The 12,095-nt window shown below is 41.4% G+C and overlaps 1 protein-coding gene across 1 annotated transcript in view; it reads left to right on the top strand.

The window, feature by feature from the left end:
- The window catches only part of PKHD1 (PKHD1 ciliary IPT domain containing fibrocystin/polyductin), a 483,789-nt gene that overhangs the window by 7,668 nt on the left and 464,026 nt on the right, over positions 1-12,095 (top strand). The window contains exons 5-10 of the mRNA XM_049653801.1: positions 3,408-3,465; positions 6,807-6,885; positions 8,163-8,237; positions 8,884-8,948; positions 9,433-9,472; positions 10,317-10,387. Of these exons, the coding sequence (XP_049509758.1) occupies positions 3,408-3,465; positions 6,807-6,885; positions 8,163-8,237; positions 8,884-8,948; positions 9,433-9,472; positions 10,317-10,387 (388 nt within the window). The remainder of the gene's footprint in view (positions 1-3,407; positions 3,466-6,806; positions 6,886-8,162; positions 8,238-8,883; positions 8,949-9,432; positions 9,473-10,316; positions 10,388-12,095) is intronic.

Here is a 12,095-nt window from a genome sequence, read left to right as displayed (position 1 = left end):
TTCTTTCTTTCTTTCTTTCTTTCTTTCTTTCTTTCTTTCTTTCTTTCATGGAATGTTACTCAGTTATAAAAAAGAATAAATCCTTACCATTTGCAACAACATGGACAGAACTAGAGGGTATTGTGCTAAGTGAAATAAGTCAGATAGAGAAAGACAAATACTGTATGATTTCACTTACATGTGGAATTGAAAAGGACTAGGATTTGAACTTGTGTCAGACTCTAAATCTTCTAAACTGAAGCCCATAGAGGAGCCACAAAGATGATCATCGTGGGTTAGTGTTTCATTTTATAGCTGCAATTCTCCTGAGTCTTGGTAGGATGAAGGGACTCAGAACCCAAGTTGTACCTCTGCCTCTGCTTTGTGCTCTATTTCTACTACTCTTTCTAACCCGAGATTGAAAGTGCATTTGCTGATGGCATTCTCCTTCAAACTTAGAGCCAAATGGAAGCAGAGAGAGGGAGAGTTTATGAGCTAATGCCTAACTTATTTTGGAGAAGCAATATGTATACTTGGTCTTAATTTTATGTTTGGTTCAGCCTATTGTCCATTTCAGGTTAATTTTACACCAATCTCTCAAAAGGGAAGGTGCTAGACTTTTCATAAAAGGTTGAGGTTTGACAGTGCTCCTTGTGATGATTGTACTTCCCATACGGTGCCTCTGTTGAAGGGTTGTTCATAACAGTATTAGTCATTAATGCTCCTTTAGAGCAAGACTTCATCCCCCCAAATCATCCTTGTTACCACCCACTCTTTATATAGGCAGTCCATTTACAAATTGGGAATTTGCCGTCAGTTCACATTTAACAACTTGTCTCTCACTTCAAGAGAAGCTTGTTTTCTGGAATTTTGCTTCTGCACATATGCAGCAGAAAGAAAAAAAAACATTCTTATTAAGACCCACACCACCACCTCTACACTGTCTCTGTAGATGTAACAGCAGATGGATGGCCAGGCACCCTCCCTAACCACCATGCTGTTTTTGGTTTTGATGTTCCTTTCACCCCAGATAGTAGTTTTCCTACTTATTAAAGATCGGGAGGGAGAGCAAGGGGAGAGAAGAGAAGCACTTCCTAAAATTGCACATTAAAGAAAACAAGTCCTCAAGTGCTTCGTCTAGCTTGGCGAGTTGATGAAAAATCACCAGGGGATGCAGTTAATGAGAGGCATTCCAAGCTAAATAAAACACGGTGTGTCTCTTTGTTTTGGGACTGGGGGAACCATGAGTATTAAAAATTAATTCCATCTCGCCAGTCCACTTCAAAGAGCCTGCTGCAGGCGCTGACAAGTTTGAACAACTCACAGAAGGTTTATCAAGCAGCTGGTGGCTGTGGCTTCGCTATCCTGATCTGCTGTGTTTCCTCTCCCCCATCTTGCTGCCGCTGACCTCACTCGGGCTCAGGGATCAGCGTGTGGGAAGCTTGATTTGGAAGCTCATTAATTTTTCACTTTGTCATGTCTCTCGCTTGGTGGGTGGACGGAGCCTGTTTTCCTTAGAAATACACCATTTTTGTGTCATGTCAGCTCAGAGGGAATCACAAGTGAAGCTCTTTCTGAGGTTTAACTCTGAGCCACCCCACCATGTTGAGGAAGGGGAGGGAGTGATCAAGGAGTCACTCTATTCCCCCTGCCACCACCCCAACCCCCACCCCCATGCTTCTGGTGGAAGGCTCACAGACTGAGCCGTAGATCTTATATTTCAAACTGGAAATCCAGACGCATGTGTCCTTATTTGGTCTGGACTTGATTGTACTTTAGCCTCAGTTTCTAATGTCTGTGAGAAGGGGAGGTGGTGACCAATACTCTACCTCATGAGGCTCCTAGGATATATTTCCAATGGCAGTGTCCAAGGGCACCCCAGGGAGAGGTGAAGGCCTGGGTACAGTAGGAGGCTGGGAGTCCAGGGTGTGGAGTGCATGTTTGTCAGGGGCATGTGGAATTGTGTTAATCCTTATCTTTTGGTGAGATCAGAGCCAGCTCTCAATTGGTGAGGTCATAGCATTCTTACTTTGACCTCCTGACTGTACATACTTTCTGTGACCTGTTCTCTAACCCTCTCTTTTAGAAGGAGGAAGCTAGCCTTGATGGCAGGCTGTGTAGCCATGTGGATCAATACATAAAACTCACACTTGCCGAGCCACCATTAGCTTTTTTGAAATGTCTGTTGGTTCTCTCCTCTGATTAGGGCTGTTGATTAACAACGGAGTTATTCTTTGGTGGTATTCTGCCTGGGAAGGTGAACTCCTGGGATGCTGGAAGCAGGCCAAGCTAAATAATTTTCTTTCGCTTGATTTGCAAGTGGGAAGCAGTGTAGTTTATGGGGAATGAAGGCTGTGTAGGCATCTAGAGGAGGTTGAGAGTGAGGGTCACAGGAGGGGGAAACCAAGTCTCTTCCTGAATGTTGTTAGCTCATGGGTCAAACCTTGGCCTGGTCAGTCCGTCCTTATGCCTCTCTGTTCACACTGGTCCTGACTATGAAATGCACTAATCTTGGACTAACTCAGATGCCTATAGGTAAGATGAAATTCCTGGACTTGTCTTTTTCTCCCCTCTACTTCCAGGTACCATATCAATCATCTCAGATGGGGCCACTTTATTCATTCACAAAAATTTGAATGTCTTCTGTATACCATGCTATGCATAAGAGTATAACCATGACTGAGTAAGACACTGTCCCTGCCTTTCTAGAGCATGTGATTAGCAGAGAATATACTTTGGGGGAAGGGACATAGAAAGCTGATTTGGAGGGCCATGACCAGGCTTTCATAGACTTCCACCTCTTCCATCAGGGCTATTTTCCCCCTTCTCAAAGAGTAATGTTGCTTCCCATTCCTTGAATCATTTGAATCCTTTTTTCTCCTGAGAGCCATGATCCATTTTCTCAACAAACACCTCACTTGCATGCCTACCCAACTCCAGTTTTTTGTAGCTTGCTCATTCCTACAAAGGTGTTGATGATAATTTAAGTTGCAATCCTTTCAACTTAAGTAAGCAAATTTTTGCCAAGAAAATTAAAATCCTTCAAGATTCCAAAATACCAAGTTACAATAATGGAATTCTAAATAGGCCTACCTACCTATTTTTCTGGTGAAATGTGTTCCTGGCTATGGTAGGTGGGCTGGTGGAAACAGACTTGCCAAAGTTTGGGCAATATGGTACAGGACAGAGAGCTACATGACCTTGGTAAAATTCCCTTTACTTCCTTTGTGGAGAAACTATAATAATACCTGTTAACTCTGCTTCACAGGTGTATTATGAGGATAAAAAGAAATAGATGTACATTTATTTGAGGAAGTGTAACCATTTACCATCTTTGATTAATATCCGATGAGGAATGACTTTTGCTTCTTGTCTGTGGTTGTGATATTCTAATGGAATGCTCCCTTATGATGACCTTTCCTGAACAGTTTTCCAGGGGGCAGACACCCATTGTTTACCATGTTATACCACCGAGTGGAGTGCCAGGTAAGAAATCTCCTATTAAAATAGGAATAATTATGGATCCCTTTGTTAAAGCTATTGAAAACTCTTCTACCCAGGTGGGTGCTCTCTATAAATGGGAACACTGAACTTCTCTGATGCTGGTTTGAAAATAAATGTCAACCTCTGGTTTACTTTTAATCTGGTTTGGTTTCACCTGTGGGCTCTTTTGCTCTGTGACTTCACTGATAACAAAAGGAATCCAAACATGAAAAGGAAAAGAGGCCAGCAAAATCAAACCAGGTACTGCCAGAGCATGGAAGAAATAAAAATCATCATTGTTCTTAATTTTATAGTCGTTTGCATAATAGCAAACCTTTTTTGAACTTTACTGTGAGCCAGGCTCTGTTCTAAGTGTTCGGCATATATTATCTTATCAGATCCTCACAAGAACCTGATGACATAGGGACTATAATTCTCATTTGCTGATGAGGAAACGAGATACCAAAAGGTTAAGTAACTTGCTTAAAGTCAGCTATTAAGTGTATAGCTGGGATTTGCACCCAGGCAGGCAGAATCCAGAGTGGGCAGGTGTACCCATTGTTTTGTTTTGCGTTGAGTGGTGTTGCATACCACATGCAAGGCCAGCAACCCTGATCCTTACCCTGGGGGTTTGTTTGTGAATTAGAGGGCACACAGGCATGCAAAGGCCAGGGGATAGAAGTGAAGAAGAGAGAGAAGGTTGAGATTTACATAAAAGAGGGGATCGCAGCTAAGAAATAGGTTCAAGAATCGCTAAGCTTGCCTTACAACTAAGTAGTAAATACAAGCTAGGATTATGTATAATTTGCTGTCTGATTCTTGGCAAATTCCTAGGTCTATTTCAGATTTTCCCTTTGTTCAGGGTTTCCAGATGGTGTAATTATGGGAATACAAATTGCTAAATGTTTATATGTAGTTGTGTCTAAATACATAAACTGATCTAGTTTTGAATGTCTTGACTGCTCGAGAATGTCACAATGAATATCTGAGTTGCTGAAAAGTATTTGCCCTTTGTGTGTGTGTGTGTGTGTGTGTGTGTGTAGACACAAGATTATGTGTGTATTTAAATTATATACTTAAGAATATGATTCCAGCATGATTTTTTTATGTGGGTTATTCAGAGATCTGTTCCTTTCCATTTGAATAATCAAGACGTGATCATATTTTATTAAAAAGAAAATGTGCTCTAAAAGTCGCATGCAGATGTTTGGGTCCTTGCTGCTCTGGTGTTAGAAAGCTCTTGTTTAGATGGCAGAAGTCCACAGGGTGAGGGATGAGGAAGGGGCCTGCCATGAGAGGTGTGAAGTGGGACATTGGCTCACACGGATCTGTCAGGCCCGTTTCTCCCACCCAGTCCAAGAGCTGCACACTGTATCTTCCCCCTTGTTGGAGTGGTCCCTCCGGGTAGGATCCACATGGTGACATCTTTGAAATCATTTTCCAGATGATTACTCTCATTTCATTTGGAAAGTCTGCCCAGAATAGCAGCCAGGGAGATGGGGGAGGTGGTAGGGACAGGAGAGATGATGTTCCATTAGCAGTTGAGTTTCTATATGTGGTTAACAGTTCTCCACTGTGACGGAGAATCACCCAGAACCATAGGCTGGCTTAGCCATTTCTCAGGCTCCTTTGGACTTCTTTATTTAGAAGCAAGACTGTTAACCACTCACAAAATTCCCCAATTTCTAGAACTTGTTACCAATTTTTAAAATTGTGCCCAAGAAAGCAAGAAATCATGCCCATCAAAGCCAGGGAATTAATACTTTAGCTCTATTAAAATGAAGGGAAATTATTTTGCCAGTTTTTAATAGTAGCAAAGAACTCCAGAGTCTAGGCTTTCTCCATTTCTGTGATCTTTGTCTAAGGCATTAGGTTCTAGCCCCTTCTACCCATTCATCTGTACAGTGAGTGGCTCTCATACTTCCCGGAAGGTTCCCATGGTTTCAGTGCCAGTCAGTCATCCAGTGACCACAGACAAAAGTCTTCTTGTATTAATAAAGCACCCACAGCATGAAGGGAACAACTTCTTGGTAATGTTCTTTTGTGACTTTAAATGTGGCCATGAAGAGATTCAAAGTCTTCTGCTTTCAGTCACTTCATGATCCCCTTAAGTGCTCTTTTCCATCTTTGTGGTTTTACCTCATTAACCAAAACCGCTCTCATCTCTTAACATTGTTTGTGATGCTGTAAGATTACAGTGTATATGGTTAAATTTCCTAATTATTTGGAAGGCACACATTTCCAGGTTGTGGGGTTGTTTGGTGAAATTGAACTACATCACCTTACTATGGTGTGCTTGCTTAAAACTTTGCCTCATGTAGTTCTACAGAACTGAGTTTAGGTGTTTTCAACTATGGAAGAAATCAGCTCATGTAGCATCCGGTAGGGGCCCCCAAACTCTTTGTGAAAGAGTGACATCAGATTCCTTTCTCACCACAGATTCCTTTCTCACCAACTATGAACAGATTGGGTAGGGACAGTACCAAGAGTCCACCTTGCTGAGAGGGGGGATTGCTGATGCCTGCACTTCCTCTTGAACTTGAACTCAAAAGAGGGTGTATTAAGTAAATACTTGTTACCTAGTGGAAATCCCTATGAGTCACATAGAGGAGACTCAGCAGTAGAAGTCATCCATTTGTCAGTGGGCAAGGCTGACACCAACTGTTTGCAGGTCTTCAATTTGCTCTGTCTTTGAACATGAGCATAATTTTTGAATGAACGAGATGTGCAATTGCCCATCCTTTAAGCTGTAATTCTGTTCTATCTCATGCCTTCCTTTCTGAGTTCCCATCCATTTGGGTCATCCTTGATGTTTATCTTTTGTTCTCTGAGATTTGGAAGAAAGTCTAGTATCCCCAAATACCCATCCAGATCATGTGACATGAACCTCCTTGGTTTTCCATATTAGCAAGTCCCCAGGGGAAAGTGTCATGAAATGCAGAGCACCCCAAGGCACCGTGTTCTTAAATCCCACGTTAGGTGATGATCTACACACAGCCAAGAGGGTAGAACAAGTCAGTGTGTGGAAACTGGCCCTTCCTCCCGAAAGCCTCATACTTCATAGAACTGTGGGGAAGACCTGTTCTTGCTTTTGTGTTCTGTACGTAGCTGATTGACTCTGTGATTGCAATAATTAGTTATTTTAGACTTTCTAATGTATAATATTGATCACTGGATCATACTTGAGACTCCTTTCCTGTTGTACAGTTTGTAAAAAAGCATTAATATTCTGAGTCATGTCCAGTTTGGCTGTATTAAATAGATGGTACCAAAAATAAATTGCTTATGTTATAATTTACAGTATGAGCGAAGTGTGTTACATTTCAAAAATCTTCTTAAAACAGGAGAACTAATACATGTGTATGGTTGGATTATCACTGGAAGACCAGAAACCTTTGATTGCGATGCGGAGTACATTGATAGGTAAGCGTGTGTTAGTTTCTGTGTTCAACGAGTTACAAACATGCTGGATTGCTTCCTCAGACCAGCTTCCCCGATAGCAATAAATTGTGAGCAGTTGGCACAGAATTGCTGTTTTCTTTGCAGTTTATGGTCCCTGGTGAGTTGGGCTTCAGCAAACTTTGTTAATGTAATTGCAACTGGTCGATTAAGTTGGTCCATTTATTTACTGACAACTAGTCACTCTGGGCTCAGCGTGAATTGTGCTGTAACTGCATCTGTGGGTTTTCTTTTTCGGTTCTTCCCCTTCTCTCCCTTGTTTCTCAGGCTGAAATGATTCTTTTTTTCTTTTTTTTGTAAAACGACATGTGAACCCCAAAGACCATTGTAACTTTCTTCTTGGGTTGGTATCCATTTGTGCATTTAGGAATTCTGTTAGTGTGATCAGAGGAAAACGTGGAAGAAGGCACTGAGAGCCACTGAATTTTACTGTTTTCTGGGAATGATGAGGATGGCCAGACACTTTAAAATGGAAAATGGTACTATTAAATCACGCGTGCTAGGGAAGGAAGGGAATAAGAGGCAATGTGTTGAAGTTGTGTTTTGGGGAGGCTTTAAGCAACTGTGATTTTGCAATATCTGAAGTAGTTATAGCCAGGCTTGATAAGGTAGAAGAATCCGAGTCTTACTGTAGCTGAGTGGATTCTATATACTTGTGTCTGGTTTTCCTTGTACTCCTGGAAAGGATGGAGGTATCGTCTTCTGTTCCATCTCTGTGATTCTGCCCTAGGTGAGGAGAACATGATCTGGCTACTCTCCAGATCTACATTTTTGGCATTAAGTAGTGGTGAACTCATCTTGAAAGGAAATGACTCTTTCTGTGGAGGATACAAGCCCCAAGTACATCCTTAATAATATGCCACATTCACTGCTTGGTCCCATGTCAGCCTTGGTCAGGGGTATAACATTGAAAAGGGGAATGGAGGCATCGACTCCACAGTAGTTCTATGTAGACTCAATATAGCCAATGTGGGTATGATGAGGATTTTGGGGGAAAAGGGAAATGCTCTTTCTGCAGTGTGAAGGTGTGGACCATGAAACAGTGCTATGCATTGCTTACCTTCAGACTGAGAGTTGATTCAACATCTCCTCACGGGACAGGCTTTGGCCACCCTCAGTGATGCCCCATAAATCCAGAGAAGAATGCTCATAACAGTGTTTCCTCTGAGTTTTGCTAGGAATTTTTACTGAGAGTCTTACACTATAGTCTCATGTCTTTTTTACCCCATTTTTTTATCCAGTCCATTGATCTTGGAAGCTCAAGGAGACAACTGGGTCACAGCCTGCTCTCTTGTAAACAGGCAGACAGGAAGCTGGTGAGTGTCTTTCCTGCCTACATACGTGCTTTTAGGTTCTTCCATGTGGGTTTCTCTCTGTCTCTGTCTGTCTGTCTGTCTGTCTGTCTCTCTCTCTCTCACACACACACACACACTCACACCTTTTTTTTTTTTTTTTTGAGAGAGAGAGAGAGAGAGACCGACCATGAGAGAATGTGAGCAGGGGAGTGGTAGAGGGAGAGGGAATGAGAGAATCTTATGCAGGCTTCACACCCAGTGCAGAGCCCTACTTGGGCTCCATCTCACGAGCTGTGAAATCATGACTTGAGCTGAAGTTGGACACTTAACCTAATGAGCTGCCCAGGAGCCCCAATAATAGATTTTTTTCTTTTTTAAGGGTTTTTCTCTCCTTGTTGTAAAGATTTTGGAAAGAATGGAGAGGTCTGAAAAGAGGTTGGGAGCAAGTTAAATTTTGTCTCTTGCATTGCATGCTTTCCTGATAGCATATGTATCAACAAGAACTCTAGTTCTATTCTAGTGTTTGCTCCCATGAACTCATTATGCCTTCAGTATTTACCAATTTTTGCTGGCCAACTGACCTTTTATTTTTTACTTTCCTGGCTAAAGAGTCAGAACTTCTGAGTTGTCTGATAATTCTCACCTCAGGTTTTGGTTCTCTCTCCAGCTATCCTCTTCAGGAAGACCATGGTTTTGGGACTCTGCAGTGCCGTGTGGAAGGCAACTACATTGGTCCGTTCAGGAAGTGGCATAAGTCTAAAGTCTTTTCTGTTTCCTTTTCTGTATCAGAAAAATACTGTTTCAAGAATGCTTCTCACAAGCATGAAAAGAGTAATTACCATGTATTGAGAACTCCTTAAAAGGCTAATTTAATCCTCACAATAAGTGGATTGGTGAAGTTGGTAGAATTACTTTTACTTTATAGGTGAGAAAATTGTAGCTGGTAACCAGTAGAGCCAGGCTTCCCATGTTTAGTCGAACTGTGAGCCTGCTGTAATTCTTATCTTCTTTATGCTACTACATTTATCCTTTTATTGTTGGAAGTCAACAGTGATGGTGCTAAATCTGGGAGGTGTTTGTTCTGGGCACTCTTAATGAAATCACGGGTTTGGGCAGTCACTTGGTGATATCTGGAGTCCTTGGGATTAGGGTAGCAATGGCCTGGCCCAGATGATACATGCAGACTCTTGTGTTAATGTCTTTCTTTTTGTTACAGGCTCCCAGAATGTTAGTTTCTCAGTATTTAACAAAGGAAAGTAAGTAATGAGGAGTAAGCAGATTTATTATCATTTTGTATTATCCATCTCTTTCTTGTTTTGCTTACTTTTTTGAACCCTTTCTAATGGAAAATTCCAAACAGACAGATTAGCATAATAAAACCTGCTTGGTTTCTTTTACTTAGGTGAATATAATTGTGTCTTGAGGTACTGTAGATGTTTCAGTGGGATGATGGCACAAAATTTTGGGAATTAGGTCTTAAGTAAAAAGTAATCTCATAATACTGTAAATTTAAAACAGAACATAATTCCATGAAATGCATTGTCTAGCAAATGCCTTCTTCAAGATGGAAACAGTCCAATTTCATAGAGCTTTGGAGAGGAAATTATGATTCTGATTGATTCCTGTATGCCTTACCTAATGTTCTGACACTATATAATTTGTCAGGGATTTTCTTTAAAAGTATGCTATCTAGCTGATATTAATCTCATTGTGGTGATAGTGACATAATTACCTGCAGTAACATAGCCCCAGATATGGAGGCTCTCTCTCTCTTTCTCTCGAATTTAGGAAGGAATAACCCTAATATCTATTGCATATCTACTGTAGGCCAACTCTTTACCAGCCCCTTTCACATCATCATTCCATTTAATGCTTGTGACCCTGTGAAGTAGGTGTAATCATTGTCATACAAAAATTTTCTAAATCGCAAAACGTACATTGCCCCATCGGTATCATTCTCTATTTGTCAAAAGGAACTGGTATCTAAACTGTTATAAAGATCAGGAGAGGTTGGCCCATGATCTTCATTTTAGGCAGCCAATTTAAAAAATGCAATCTCAAATGATTTTTTTCACCTAAAACAAAACTTTGTCTTGGAAGGTCCATGGTACACAAGAATGCTTGGCTGGTCAGTGCTAAACAGGAGCTTTTCCTGTACCAGACATATTCAGGTACAATTTTCCTTCTCCCTGTCCTCCTCACTGCTTCCCTCACACCTCGCTGAATGTAGAATCCTCCTTCCCTTTTTCCTGTCCATTTCTCTATGACCATGAACACCTGAGGCTGTCCCCACAGTGATGGAAGACCCTTCAGCTTTGGATGAGAATAAGTTGCTTGTGTGAGTGTCACATGTGGTTGCCATATTAAAAGAGGGTCGATCATGGACTTCTATGCAAAGTTTGTGGATATAAACTGAATGAAAGAAAGGAGGTCACCCTTGTTGTATGTTCTGAGAAATGATGGAAGAGCGATGGCACTGAAAAGTACAAAAGTGCATCTTTTCAGTTACTTTAACACCTCACCTTGAGTATTCATCCAATAACTTATGACTTGCTGATATTGATGCTAAACTACAGTTGAGTATTCATCCAACAACTTATGACTTGCTGATATTGATGCTAGACTACAGTGTTGCTATCAGATGAGCAAAACTCCATACTAAAAAAAAATGAATGTTGAAATTGGAAACTTGCATGAAATTGTGAATGCAATTCAGTAGTAGAGGGTTGATCACTAAAGAAGAGTACTTAGACTTCAGTGTTGAAGACAATCCCAAAGCCACTGAAGATATGTCTGTGAAGTAGGTGCAAATTCCAGGGGCAATAAGATCGACCTTTGCCAAAAGTGCAAGAAATTTCATAGGTCAAGGGGCAAATGCTATTTACTCTCTAGATAGGATAATTTTGCAAAATCTGAATTTTTATCTCTGCCTTTTATTTAACATCTTTTAAAAATTAAAAAAAAATGTTTTTATTTTAGAGAGGTGGGAACAGAGGGAGAGAGAGAGAATCCCAAGCAAGCTCCATGCTCAGGGTGGAGTCCAATGGAAGGCTCAATCCCATGAACCTGGGATCATGACCTGAGCCGAAATCAACAGTTGGATGCTCAACTCACTGAGTCACCCAGGCGCCCCTCCTTTATTTTCTTTAACCAGTATAGCTAGTCTCTTTGGGAGTAAGTTTGAAGAAGCAACTTACTGGCTGGCCCTTATTGAGTGGTTTGAGTACATGCACTCTCAATATTAATTCCACTATGAGACAGTACTAGGCTCATTTTACAGATGAAGAAACAGGCCCAGAAGGACAAAGTAACCAAAGGTCCCAGTGCCAGAAAAATGCAGATCCAATTCGAAATCTTATGCACATAAACAATTTATGATGGGACGTCCACTCTCCTGGCCACCTGACCCCAAGATTCCTGGTGAATTTGCCTAACACTGTTGAACCAGCCAGATAGGCTGACAGGAATCTCTAATCACATAGCTATTTCATATTTCCAGTACTGATGTCTTCTTGGGATGAGAACTCCAGGCCAGAACTATTTTTTTTAATGTTTATTTTTGAGAGAGAGACAGAGTGCAAATGGGGGAGGGGAAGAGAGAGAGGGAGACACAGGATCTGAAGTAGGCTCCAGGCTCTGAGCTGTCAGCACAGAGCCTGACACAGGGCTCTAACACACGAACCACAAGATCATGACCTGAGCTGAAGTTGGACACTTAACTGCCTGAGCTACCCAGGCACCCCCTAGAACTTTCTTATAGCTGAGGAGGCTATGGGAGAGGGAATATGGACTATTATAAAGGACACTGGGCTGAGCTCCCCAAGGGCTGGCATTCATTTGTTTACTTGATGATTTTGGTTAAGTCATTTAGCTTTCTGA

The sequence above is a fragment of the Panthera uncia genome, assembly GCF_023721935.1.
Source record: "Panthera uncia isolate 11264 chromosome B2 unlocalized genomic scaffold, Puncia_PCG_1.0 HiC_scaffold_24, whole genome shotgun sequence".
NCBI lineage: Eukaryota > Metazoa > Chordata > Mammalia > Carnivora > Felidae > Panthera > Panthera uncia.
The sequence above is the reverse complement of the archived record's forward strand: the minus strand, read 5'-3'. Positions and strand labels throughout refer to the sequence as shown.